At 45.5% G+C, this 14297-nt stretch overlaps 1 protein-coding gene across 1 annotated transcript in view; it reads left to right on the top strand.

Annotated features, from left to right (window-relative positions):
* The window catches only part of LOC147727573 (ovochymase-2-like), a 455363-nt gene that overhangs the window by 231424 nt on the left and 209642 nt on the right, over positions 1–14297 (top strand). The window contains exon 15 of the mRNA XM_086961618.1: positions 7821–7984. Coding sequence (XP_086817744.1) covers positions 7821–7984 — 164 coding nt within the window. The remainder of the gene's footprint in view (positions 1–7820; positions 7985–14297) is intronic.

Genomic DNA, 14297 nt, shown 5'->3' with positions numbered 1-14297 from the left:
TTTGTCATCAGATAATTCTCGTGTTTTCTTTAACATTTTGAGTAGAGCCTCTTCTCTTACTTCCCCATTAGCTGCCATTTCTCTCGATGCCGAGAAGGCTTTTGATAGAATTGGCTGGGATTTTATGTTCCAAGCTCTTCGTTGGTTCGGTTTCCCACCTAAATTCATTTCCCTTATCTCTTTACTTTACTCTAGTCCCCATGCCTCCATTTTTGCTAACGGCATCACTTCTGATTATTTTCCCCTCCAAAGAGGAGTTCGTCAAGGATGCCCTCTATCCCCCCTTTTGTTTATTCTGGCTTTAGAACCCTTTTTAACCAAAATTAGACGTGACGAGAACATTTCCGGTTTTCAATATGGTCCCCAAGAACAACAAGTTAAATTATCGGTATACGCTGACGATATTTTATTTTACTGCTCAGACCCTCAAACAACTCTTCCTTCCTTCCTAAACCAAGTCTCCGCTTTTTCTAATGTATCTGGCTATAGACTTAACACGGACAAATGTGAAATACTACCCCTGAATCCCTTATGTCTAAAACATCTATTTGACACCTCTGGATTCTCCTGGCAACCCTCTAAGATTAAATACCTAGGTGTTTGGTTCGCCCCTCGTATCTCTGACACCCTCAAATTTAACTTCGAATCCCTTTCTACTAAGCTCACTTCTTCCATCAATCGTTGGAACCCTCTCTTTCTTTCCTGGTGGGGTCGCCTGGATTCCATAAAAATGATGCTAGCTCCTTTGGTCCTATACACTATTTCTATGATTCCCATTCGCATCCCCAATCACCATTTCAAATCAATAGATTCTATTTTATTGAAGTTTTTATGGAAAGACAAAAAATCTAGAATAGCCCTCTCTGCTTTAAAGAAGGACAAATCTTTGGGTGGAGTCAAATTTCCCAATTTTAAATCATATCATACTGCTTTCTCCTTAAAACAAGCCTTACGTTGGCTTTCTTCGGATCTTCCATATTATCCTCCGCTTTGGTTGACACTAGAATCATCTTTCCTTCACCCTTATGACTTCAACGAAGTTCTTTCCTTCTCCTCTGACGTCACCTCTCTTCGATCTCCCATCATTTCTCATACACGTTCTCTTCTTCAACCATATTTGATATCCACTTACCCTTCTGCATCTTCTACTTCTACCCAACCTATTTGGCATAATAAACTTATTAAAATTCATAATCGTTCAATCTATTGGAAATCCTGGCATTCCCGTGGTTTAAAATGGGTTTCTCAACTTGTCTCTGACTCTTGCCCTCTCCCTTTCCACTTACTCCAAACCCAATTTTCGTTACCTTCCTCTTCTCGCAAACAATACCTATCTCTGCTTCCCTCCCTTACCCAGTATCTTTCCTCTCTCCCTGCCACCAACACTATTCCTATACTTCACCTTTCCATCTCAAATGCTCTTGACCAATCCCCATCTGCATCTTTTCTTTATAAATCCCTTCAAACATCTGTTGAACGCACTAAATCCAAAGTTGAGTTGGCGTGGGAGGATGATTTGTCTCAAAATTGGCCCCCTATTCTTTGGGATAAAGTTTGGTCTAAAATTCAAAGTACATCTAGAGCTGCCAATACTACCCAAACCTTATTTTTTATCTATAATCGTACATTATACACTCCCGCAATTTTGTCTTCTTTCTCTCCAGACACTTCTCCCACTTGTTGGTCCTGTCCCTGCCCTTTGGCTGATTTGAAACACATGCTCTTTGAATGCCCTCCCATTCTCCATTTCTGGCATTTAGTTTGGTCTCAAATACAAAAACTTTTTGAACTCACTCTCCCCTTTTCTGTCCTTCATGTTTTCCTAGGCTCCCTTTCCCCTGACCTTTCTGGACCCCACCATAAACACAAACTACTTGATCTCCTGATAGCCATTGCTTTCCATCACATTACATCACATTGGAAACAGGCTAAGGATGTTTCTTTCTCTGCATGGTGGAATGCAGTTTGTTTTAATCACCGTCTAGACACCAATTTTGTCTCCCCTATTTCCCTAGCAATTAAACGCGACCTTCTATGGCTTCCCCTCACCGAGTATTTATCTAGAATTGCCAGACCATCTCCCACTTCTCCACCACGTACTGTTGAAGTTCAAAAGCCACCGTGAAATGTTTTATCTTAGTATATGTAAATTTATTAATGCATCCTAATTTTCTTTTTCTTTTTTATCACTTCTATGATGTATGATTCTCATGTTTTTCCCCCAACCCTCAATATTTCTGCAATTTTAAATTCCATTGTTTTTGTTTCACATTCTTTCTTTGATCAATATTATTCTGATGTAAGAGAGTTTTCTTGTTTTTATAACTTCTGATTGTTTCTTCATGAACTGTCTTTTCTTCTGTATGCCTTAATAAACTTCAAACTTAAAAAAAAGAACAGGAGTTAAGTTTTTTTTAAAGATTTTAGTGCAATCTAGCTCCTGAAAGTACAAAGATCCAACCACAGATAACTACTCGCACAAGACCAGGGCAAAGTCGAAGGTTACGGCTGACGACAATGGAGCACGGTTTGGATACACAAGATCTCCACTGGCCTTCCAACTGAGAAGAAATTTCACAGAAAAATATCTGAGACCGGAAAGTCCAATGGGGCGCAAGGCAGCTGGCTGTGTCTGAGGAGGAGGCGTTGCCATCAGGGAACCACTGGACAAATTTACAGAGAAGAATTCTTCATTCAGACTTGGTGATAGTTTTGTAAGCTGAAGGTCTCCGGCAGGAGGAAGCCACAGGCTGTATTCAACGAGGGCTTCAGGGGGCCAGATGTCCTGCCAGAAAGTAGCTACTGAACAGGATTTGCTGCTGTGGAGAAGAAAGTAGTGGGAGCTATTATGATGTCAGGCCAAGCGACGATGCACCTTGGACAGATCAACGAGTAGGCAGGTACGCCTACTCTCGGTTCTCAGAGCCTGTTTGGGGCAGAACATTTTTTAAGTCTCAAGTTTTGGATTTTGGCTGGTTGGACAGCTTTAGTACCCTTTCCAAGGGTTAAGAACTGTGAGTGGGGCATCACTCGGAGGGTCGGGAATCACTTTAGGGTGGTTCAAGGTGCACTTTAAAAGTTGTTGGAGCTTTTTGTGTCCCTGTAGCTCTGAACAGGAGGCCAACAAACTAGCCCTTGGAGCCACTCTGTTGGTCCTGGATTGAAGCGCAGAAAAGCAAGTCTCAAGCAACAGGGCAGTCCTCTGAGGGCACAGGACTGGCTGCAGGTGGCGGGCAGTCCTCTTGGAGTAGCATAGCAGTCCTCTGAAGTACACCGCACACCACAGGCAGCAAGGCAGTCCTCTGAGAGTCCTCTGTAGTCCAAAAGTGAACTGAAGAGTGGCTATAAGAGTCCTATTTTTATACTTAGTGCCACCTTTGATTTGGTAGAACCTCTAGAGTTTTCCCCACACAGATTGTCCTGAAATATCCTGCCTCCCTGCCCAGGCTTCACTGGGTCTGGGGTCAAAGAGGTTAGTGTGGATTTTTTTGTGTCTGTGCTCAGGCAACTCCTTTGAAATGAAAATGGTGCTGTGCACAGCTCCGCCCCTCCCATCCTATCAGGATGGCCCATCCTGGCAAATACTTCACCCCTCTTTGTTTTACTCTCTGGGAGAAATTCACAAAGACCCAGTGCCAATTACATCTAGTCATGTGACCCAGGATACAGGCTGCAGGCTGCAGGCACCAAGTGCTTAGGACAAGAAAACGGCAACTTGCTAAAAGTAGCATTCTCAGAATGGTGACTTAAAATCTGACTTTACAATTAAAGAGGATTTAAAAATTATGTTTCCTTAGCCACCAATCATGATACTTCTACCTGTTCCTACCCAAACATTATCTCTTATTCAATGTAATACGCTGACCCAATGTTATCCAACGGAAAAGGTAGGCCTCAGAGTGGTTAAAAATGAATTTATGAATTTTTCACTACCAAGACTTACAAAAATATAAAACTTAAAAGTGCATGTCCAACTTTTTAAATACAATGCACCCGGCCCTATGGGACCTACCCTAGGGGTGACTTACATGTATTAAAATGGTGGTTTTAATATTCACAAGATGCTTATATTGCCAAGTCGAATTTACAGTTTAAACTGCACACAGGGTACAATGGCAGGCCTGAAAAAATGTTAAGGGTCTACTTAAGTTGATGTTCCAATTAGTGCTGGAGGTCCCACTAGTAATATGTAATTTACTGGCCCTGGCTATATGTTATACCACTTTACTTGGGACTTATAAGTAAATTAAATATGCCAATTATGTGTAAGCCAATTTTACTATGTTTTGGAGAGTGAGTAACTTGGTTAGCAGTGGTAAAATGCACAGAGTCCTAAGGCCAACAAAACGAATTCAGCATAACAGGAGGGGAGAAGGCAAAATGTTTGGGGGAAGTCCAACCTAAGGCTGACAGGTCTAACACTTCAGAATTCGAACCTTCACCATTGAATAACTCTCCAGCACTAGACACAGAGGAAGGGACAAAGCTCTTGCTATGGGAGGCCCTTGAACTAGGAACTTTACTAGATTTGGGCCATGGTCATAATCTTTGGAGGGAGATATACTGAAAATCACCAGCTCCTACACACACTAGGCTATAAGAGATTCATAGAGACTCTCCACTTTGTATTGCAAAAAGTATAAACCAGTCCCTCTCTAAATAACAGGGCCAAGCCACCTCCCCTACACAATTGTCTTTTGAGCTAAACACCTTGTAATCCTCTGGAATAGTGAGGGCTAAATCAGGTGTTGAACGGCTCCAATAGCTAAGATTCAGTTAAAAATTAAAGGTCCCATTCCTGGTCACAAAGAATGTCCAACTAGCTGAATGTGCAGATAATAAGAGAACATTAAGTAGTCCCACTTTAACAGAGCGCTGTTTGGTCTGTTTCCCGGTAACATTATAAACAGTCAAATGGGAACTGGAGTTCATTGAAAAATTATGGATCCCGGAATTAGGGTATGGGCATTTTTATAATTTTATACAAACCACCTCACAGACATGCTTGACAACGTTTGCCAATTCACATTCCTTTGTAGCTAAGATAATTAATTAATTGTGCATATGAAAAAGCTTATTCAAACTAATTTCATTGGCCAATGAAGTAGCATCCAATGTGGACAGCGCAAACTTAGCGTGGACAGGCACAAACAGACATGCCTTAGGCAAGTCTTCCGAACCTCAGCCGCTCACCAACTGCACATGTCTGCTGTGCAAACACGTCTTAAATAAATGTTTGATGGCTGGCATACGCCCGTGAACTGTCCAGATAAGCCAGAAGGCTAACCCAAGAAGATGGCACCTAAAAATAACACCACAGCCCTCTCCATCATACATACAATGCACAAGGAGACCAGAAAGCTAATTAAAAGAGGTCACCTCTTATATAAAAATCAAACTGATTGAGGAGCAATGGGATAAATGCCTAAAAATTCACACTAGTTAAAAAAGAACATAATGAGAAATTAAAAATAATGTAAATTAAATATACCCCATCCCCAACCAGAGAGCGCATGTGAAATGTAGGAATACCTTTGCAAAAAGTAGAGATCAGAATTCAGTCAGGAAGTCACTAAAGTATATCCATATTGAAAGTGCTTCAGAAATTATTATATGATGGAACCTGATATACTCAAATCCTTTTATGCACATATGGGGATATTTACAAGCCCATTGAGCCACTGGGGCATCACGTTTATTGACGCACCGGCAGCGCAATGGGCTTTCCGAGGCCATGTGAAGTCATCCTGCATGACTTTTCATGACCTTGTAAATATGTTTCCATTTTCATGCACAAGTCTGCGTGAAAGGGGCGTTCCATGGCTGTTGCTGTGGGTGTTCTCATGCAACATCCATGGAACCTGACAAATTACCAGATTTACAACATTTTGTAAACCTAGGAATGCATCAGAATCCTCGGCCTCCCCAGGGCAGACGTAAGGAGGCACAATGAGGAGTAACTCTTTTATTTCTCCCATTTTTCCTCTTTCTAGCGTGCTGCATTCAGCAGCATGCATAGAAAGAGGAATATACCTTTAATGGTGTCCCTTTGTGGAAGTAGGTCTCCCACAAAGGAAGTGTCCAGCCGTAGTTGGTTGAAGAAAGGAGACTTTATTCAGGTAAGCAAAGACATAGAGACCCTATCCAGCAGCAAGCTGTAAGGAACTGACTTGAACGTTCAAACTATGCTAAGCAACCTTCACCACATTCCATCCTCGTCGCCAAAATGTGGAAGTAGGTCTCCCGCAAAGGAAGTGTCCAGCCATAGTTGGTTGAAGAAAGGAGACTTTATTCAGGTAAGCAAAGACATAGAGACCCTATCCAGCAGCAAGCTGTAACGGAACTGACTTGAACGTTCAAACTATGCTAAGCAACCTTCACCACATTCCATCCTCGTCCCCAAAATGTGGAAGTAGGTCTCCCGCAAAGGAAGTGTCCAGCCGTAGTTGGTTGAAGAAAGGAGACTTTATTCAGGTAAGCAAAGACATAGAGACCCTATCCAGCAGCAAGCTGTAAGGAACTGACTTGAACGTTCAAACTATGCTAAGCAACCTTCACCACATTCCATCCTCGTCGCCAAAATGTGGAAGTAGGTCTCCCGCAAAGGAAGTGTCCAGCCATAGTTGGTTGAATAAAGGAGACTTTATTCAGGTAAGCAAAGACATAGAGACCCTATCCAGCAGCAAGCTGTAAGGAACTGACTTGAACGTTCAAACTATGCTAAGCAACCTTCACCACATTCCATCCTCGTCGCCAAAATGTGGAAGTAGGTCTCCCGCAAAGGAAGTGTCCAGCCATAGTTGGTTGAAGAAAGGAGGCTTTATTCAGGTAAGCAAAGACATAGAGACCCTATCCAGCAGCAAGCTGTAAGGAACTGACTTGAACGTTCAAACTATGCTAAGCAACCTTCACCACATTCCATCCTCGTCCCCAAAATGTGGAAGTAGGTCTCCCGCAAAGGAAGTGTCCAGCCGTAGTTGGTTGAAGAAAGGAGACTTTATTCAGGTAAGCAAAAACATAGAGACCCCACCCAGCAGCAAGCTGAAAGTAACTGACTTGAACGTTCAAACCATGCTAAGCAACCTTCACCACATTCCATCCTCGTCCCCAAAATGTGGAAGTAGGTCTCTCGCAAAGGAAGTGTCCAGCCGTAGTTGGTTGAAGAAAGGAGACTTTATTCAGGTAAGCAAAGACATAGAAACCCCATCCAGCAGCAAGCTGTAAGGAACTGACTTGAACGTTCAAACCATGCTAAGCAACCTTCACCAAATTCCAGAACCTGGAAGCTGTAGCTGACAAGAAGGTTCAGAACATCAAACCCTTCCTGCACAAAAACAATCATCTCCCCAGCTCATGCACCCTTGCAAAATAATGCAAGGGTGTCTGCGCTGGCGCACGGCTGCTGTTTGTGCACTGGCAAAGGGGAGAAGGACAGGAATGCGCTGTATCTTGTAGATACAGGTTATTCCTGCCCTTTTATTCTGACACACAGCAGTGCAGCAGGAAGGCTTGCGGCATCGTCGTGCATCAAAATATTGTAAATTAAGCCAAAGTTGTTTATAGGGCATGGCTGAATAATAGCTTATTCTTCCACAATATTCATTGTTGCAGTGGAGACGGTAATTAGTACTGGAGCATCCTGAAAGGAGGATGCAGGCAACTTTCTTCTCGGTCTAGTGTTATGTTCTCTTTTGCATAACTCCATATAAATTTTGATTAAAATATTTTAGTTATATGTATATTAATAATCATAAATTACAATATCTTTAAAACTGTGGAAAATAAAATGTGATGTTTCTTTCTTCTCATTTTCCATCCAGGAAACTCTGTTGCTCCGAAAGTAGCCGAAGCTTTGAATCAAGTCCCCCTGCCTGTCATAGAATACACCACCTGCAAAAGGGTGGATTATTGGTGGTTCCAGGTGAAAGACTCCATGATTTGTGCAGGCTACGAGGAGCCAGAGGAGCTCAGATCAGTTTGCCAGGTTAGGTTATTCTGCATGCAACTTCATATTCATATATTATTATGTGTCTCATTGAATCTTATCGCCACAGACATACATTTTATTTGTCTGCCAGTGTTGGTAGGCAACATTAACATCTGGTGAGGCACGATGCTCCAAAAACTCACCTGAAGTATGTTGCTGGCCAAAGAGTCCAGTCACCATCTCTCTCTTCTTCTGCTGCACTCAGGCGGAAAGGGAGGGACTTCCTTTCTTGTGCAAAGCGAATCTAACCCATCCTGGAGCTGCGATTGGTTGGAGCAGGCTAACCCAGCGCTCATTTTGAGGCTGGGGGCCTGTGGCTACAATCCCTTGGCTGTTTCTTACAGGTCAGACTGGTCGGCTAAAGACAGCCGGCCAATCTTTACTGCGCACTGTCAGGGGGCTGATATAATAGGGCAATTGCACTAATCAGTCCCGTGCCCTGCCCTTTCACTTTAGCAGCGCGAGCCTGCCACACATGATAACATTTTCTTTTGTTCCCATTTTATGTATGTGTGTGCCTGCTGCGTTGGAAACAGGCGGAGAGACGCTCCTCCACCATAACGGAGGAGCCGCTGCTGTCACCTGCTGCCTTTTAGTGTGACACTGCATCAGTGAACATGAAGCTATGCAGAGACCAATCCATCTTTGTAGCACTAGAAAAAGGGTCTGCACGCCTGCTTGTGGAGTTCAGGATCAGACTGGGAGAAAAAAATAGTCCCTGCCACCAAATTACAAGTGCCCTCCCATTAGTGAATCAGACAGGTGAAAAAGTGGCCCATGTTTGCAAATCATGGCAGTTTTGAACAAGCTACATTGCATATTATGAGAGACTGCATGCATTCGTGCTTGCTGCAGGCAATGTTTGTGGTAATATCAGAGAACTCAACAGTAAAAAACGACCCATAAGACCATAATACAGGCCCACTAACAGCCAAGACAACAGCCCATAGACTGATCTGTCAGACCAGCCAATCAGGCACTGCCAAATTGTCTTATTGCCCAATCCAACCCTGGCGGGGCTAAGATTTAATGTGAGGGAATGGAGGCACAAAGTCATCTGGTTTTATTGTGAACACAATCTGCCAGGCTGTCACTTGTGGCTCCGGGCCCAAGTGTGACATGGTATGACGTGGAGGTCAAGAGAGCTTCGTCGAAATGTGGAATTTTTAAAAGTAGCTGCTATAATCTAAAAAGTATCTCAGCATGAAAGAAGTAGTTAGGATAAAACATATGAAATACTATATGGGTCCAAAATACGTAAATGGGTGGGTGTTTTGACAAAATATCAAGGAGAAAATATCGTGTGGATAAAATATTGTGTCAAGAATACCAAGGACAAAAATATTGTGAAGGTAAATTTCTTTGGGAAAGCAAAATTTTACTATACTTAACTCCACATATACGTACCTTAAAAATATATATATATCTTCAATGTACATAGATGTGGAGCTTACAATAGTAAATCTATACTTACCTATTATCACTTACCTTCTCAATATGTTGGTCCCTTTTGTCAGGTGGCAGGTGGTGCGCCTGCCCTTTGGAAGTTTCTACTTCCCTGATGATGACAGACGACTCTCAACAGTGGGACATCTCTAACTGGTAGGAAATCAGTGTGCCTTGGTTGCAAAAGACTTTGCCCGGTGCCAAAGATGTCCACCACTAACAAGAAAATCCAAACAAAGATCAGGTTGCTTACAGAGTTAGAATGACAGCCACCTGATGCAAGACCAGCATTCAGATAAATTGTGGTCCTTGATGGGTGGACGTGCTGCGGCGTTCCCATGGCAGAGTCTCTCTAAGGCTTATAGGAGAGCCTTAAGAAGGCACCGCTGTGGGACCACCACAATATGTTCCTGCACGGGAAGAAATGCACCATGTCGAGCATTCCTTCCCGTGCAGGAACTGGGGTGCGAAAGTAGAGGGGGCACAACATGTGCCCCCTTGCATGTACCTCCATGCACAGAGGCACAAGGTGGGCCTGTCAGGGTCCCCTTTGATGCCTCACTGACACCCTTTTCATGGCGATCTCACCGCCATGAAAAGACTGGTGGTGGGCCAACTCGTAATATGCTCGGTGGTGTTGCAGCGGCACCTCCAGCATATTGCACCCTCTGACCGTTGTGCAACCACTGTGGGATCACGTATCCTCAGCGGTTGCAGCGGTCCTCTGGTGGCCCAACCTCCAAAGTCATAATACGGCAGGTGCACTGCCAGTCTGGTGGTCCACAGACTTTTTGTGCCAGGCCTGCTACTGAGGTCTGATTTAAGTAAGTCACCATACAGACATGAAAGAAAATGAATACAGTTCACTGTGGTGGGTATAAAAAGAGGGAACGTAAACATGGTTGTTCTACAATCATCATAAAATGATTTGCATTTTACACTCACACAAGTTTTGGCTATTGGCAGACCAGCAAGGGAGGTTCACAGAGTAAGGAAACAAATGTGTTCAGAACTTCTTGGCCAAATCAGCAAGAGTTGATGCATCCACAAATAAGAATAGTGCTTGCACCGGCCACACACTTTGACCCACAGCTTGCTTAGAAAAATTCTGACAGATGTATATGCCTCCCATTTAGATGTGTCGAACATTTAAACTTGTAGTAATATGTGATCCATGGGATTTTCCCTCTGCAATAATAGCCTCTATGTTGATTTACTTAAATCATACCTCAGTAGCAGGCCTTGCACGAAAAGTGCAATTATGGTATAACCTCAAATACAATCTGGCATCCAAATTACGAATACTAACGTCAGCTTCGATAAAATGGCATTGAGAACCATATCAGGAGCTGACTATCTGTATGACAAGGAAGTCCAAGAAGACCTCTTGACATAAACAAGGACGTGTTCTGAATACCCCTTTTTCCAAGTCGGAATATAACAGAGCAAAGAGGTTGAAGCTTGCTGTCTCTGAGTGGGTTAGAAGGCTATAAAGAAGGGAGTCTTTAATACAAATTATACTTAGGTCACAACAATGCATAGATTATAAGGGTATGTACATGACATGAAAAAAACAATTAGGGTCCGGACGGGAGGGGTGATCTCGGAGGCGTGTGCGGTGGGTAGAGGGACGAGGCAGGGCTGACCCCTCTCTCCCCTCCTGTTTTCTCTAGCAATGGAGCCCCTTGTGGTGTGTGCACGGAGGGGGGAACACTACAAGGGCCTAGAAGTACAGGGCCGAACGCACCACATTGCCCTATACGCTGATGACTTACTGATGTTCCTTGACGATAACAATGGCGCACTCCGTGGAGCTCGGAACTGCTGGAGAGACTGGGGGAGGTGGAGGGACTCAAGGTTAATTGGGCCAAGACATGCCTGTTTCCAATGCTGGGTGACCGAAGTCCTCCCCCTGAGGGGCTAGATGTAAGATGGGAAGGTAGCTGTTTACCGTACGTGGGGGTGCGGATTTACCATGGTGCAGCCGACTTATTTGAAGGCAACATAGGCCGGGCCCTGCGAAACACCAAGAATAACCTGGAATTCTGGGGGTCATTACCCCTATCGGTCGCAGAGCGAGTGGTAGTTCTGAAAATGATCACCCTCCCCCGGTTGCTCTATTACATTGGGACACTGCCACTCTGGATACCGGGGAGGTACTTCGCCCAGCTCAACTCTATGATCTCGGGCTTCCTGTGGGGTTCGGGGAGACGCAGGGTGGCCCTACCTACCCTGATGCGCCCAACACGGGAGGGAGGTCTTGCAGCCCCTGATTTTGAGGCCTACTACCATGCGGCCCAATTTCACTGGTTTACCCAAAGATTAGCCGGGAAATAAGGCCTGGAAATAGCTCAGAGAGACTGGGACGCGGAGATGCACCATTTGGCGCAGATACTCCTGCGCCTCCCGCTGCGGGTAGGGGAGGTCCCTGGGGACCTCTGGGTCCTGAGGCTCTGCTGGAATAGGGCCCTGCATTGCCAGAAAGGTGGCTTGGTGTACTCGCCTGAGATTCCGATATGGCTCTGCTGGGAACTCCCCCATGGAGGGAATTAGCAGCGGCTCCATGAGTGGGAAGAGTTCGGGATCTCCACCCTTGGAGATCTGTATGAAGATGGTGCACTCCTGCCGTTCCAAGAACTGGTGGACAGACATGAATTACCGGCGCAGGACTTTCTCCTTCACGCGGCCTTGACTGCTGCGGTGCGCAAACACTGGAAGGGAGGACTAGAGGAACCGCGGATTTTCCTTCCTTGCCAATATGTAGTCACCTCTGCAGGAAGGGTTAAGGCGGTAACGTGTCTGTACCGCAGATTGACACAGGGCTTGAGAACCCCACTGGAGAGATTGCGCGCTAAATGGGAGATAGACTTGGGAATTCCCATCGAGCCTAAGCCTTGGGAAATGCTGATGGAAGAGCGTGGAAATGTTCCCGAAACGCCAGATTCCAACTTATCCAATTCTACGTGTTCCGTCGGGCGTACCTCACTCCTTCCAAACTTAATGAGTTCTTTGACTCCCATGCCGCCTGTCCACGATGCAGACTGGAGGCTGCAGGGTACATACACATGTTCTGGGATTGCCCTATACTCCGGGGATACTGGGGAGGGATACTGACCAAATTGACTTGGGTAACAGAGAGGGAGCTGCAAAGTACCCCGGCTGTGTGTCTGCTGCACTAGTTCCCCCACACTGCCCGCAACAAAACTACCAGCAGGTTTTTGGATCTGGGGCTGGTTCTAGCCAAGCGTGAAATCACCAGTCATTGGAAAACGGCCGCAGGCCCTAATGCGGGGCGCTGGCTCTGAGAATTCCTTAAGTGGGCAGACTACGAGGGGACACTCCAACTCCAGCTGGCAGGAAGAACTGACAATGACAAGCTGTGGGACACAGCCAGAGCCTGGGTAGCACTGACAGACCTACTTAAAGACCCGACTGATGACGAGGACGGATCCCCCTGATCTTGCCTACCATTTAGATTGTGCAGGGCCTAAGGGGTAGGCAGTGGGATGACCAGGTAGGCGGACGGTGGGGCCCCCTGCTCGAGCGCATTCTCCCGGACGGCGATTAGACCACTGACACAGGGCTCCATTGGAAGGGGTGGAATACGTTGTGAGCGGCACACATAGTGCTGGAGAAGCGCCATGTCTGAGGGGAGGGGGAGGGCAGGAGGGGGAAGGGTGGAGAAGGGTTGGGTGTGAGTCTGTTGGGAGGGGAAGGGGGGAGGGGGGGACAGAGAGTTGGATGTTCGGTTACCTGATCTATTGAAGGGACAGGAGTCTGTGTTCACTAAGTTTGAATAGTAAACACGGCTGTCCCGAGGAACTATACTACTAGGTGGCGAAGAGATGACACCTGTCATCAGTATGGCTGGGCACTGCACGCTGAGATTACAGGGAATGCAACTGATTCGCAGAAGGGTGAAACAATAATCTATTGTATCTGCACTGACACCTCGGACATAATGAGCGCAACCTGCATTCAATGACAAGCTGAAAAAGATGTTTGCTCTTAATATGTAAAACCTCAATAAAATCTGTTTTTTAAAAAAAATGACATAAAAAACAATCAAATTGAGATCTCAATAATGAACAGGATCTTTCTTTCTAGAAAAACTAAGGGTCTGATTACCACTACGGTGGTCCATTGGACCGTTGTAGTTGTGGTGGCGGTCTGTGGACCACCAGACTGGCGGTGCACCTGCTGTATTACGACTTTGGAGGTTGGGCCACCAGAGGACCACTGCAACCGCTAAGGATACGTGATCCCACAGTGGTTGCACAACGGTCAGAGGATGCAATATGCTGGAGGTGCCGCTGCAACACTGCCGAGCATATTACGTGTTGACCCACAGCCAGCCTTTTCATGGCGGTGAGATCGCCATGAAAAGGGTGTCAGTGATGCATCAAATGGGGCCCTGACAGGCCCCCCTTGTGCCTATGTGCATGGAGGTGCGTGCAAAGGGGCACATGTTGTGCCCCCCTCTACTTTTGCACCCCAGTTCCTGCACGGAAAGGAATGCACGACATGGAGCATTTCTTCCCGTGCAGCAACATACTGCGGTGGTCCCACTGCGGTGCCTTCTTAAGGCTCTCCTATGATCCTTAGAGAGGCACTGCCATTGGACCGCCGCAGCACGTCCACCCACAAAGGATTACAGTCGTAATCCGGCAGGCGCTGTGAGGACAGCTTTGGTGGTCCTCCCACAGATCACTGGCATGGTGCTCCGCAGGTGGACCGTCAAAGCCGTAATCACGCCCTTAATAAAGAAAATCAACTTAAAAGGGACTTACCGGCACACATGTGTCAGCTCTGATAGCTACTGGATAGGTCTTATCCTAAATAACCTGACATGACATTATTTACA

The sequence above is a fragment of the Lissotriton vulgaris genome, chromosome 3_1, assembly GCF_964263255.1.
Source record: "Lissotriton vulgaris chromosome 3_1, aLisVul1.2, whole genome shotgun sequence".
Classification (NCBI taxonomy): Eukaryota; Metazoa; Chordata; class Amphibia; order Caudata; family Salamandridae; genus Lissotriton; species Lissotriton vulgaris.
The sequence above is the reverse complement of the archived record's forward strand: the minus strand, read 5'-3'. Positions and strand labels throughout refer to the sequence as shown.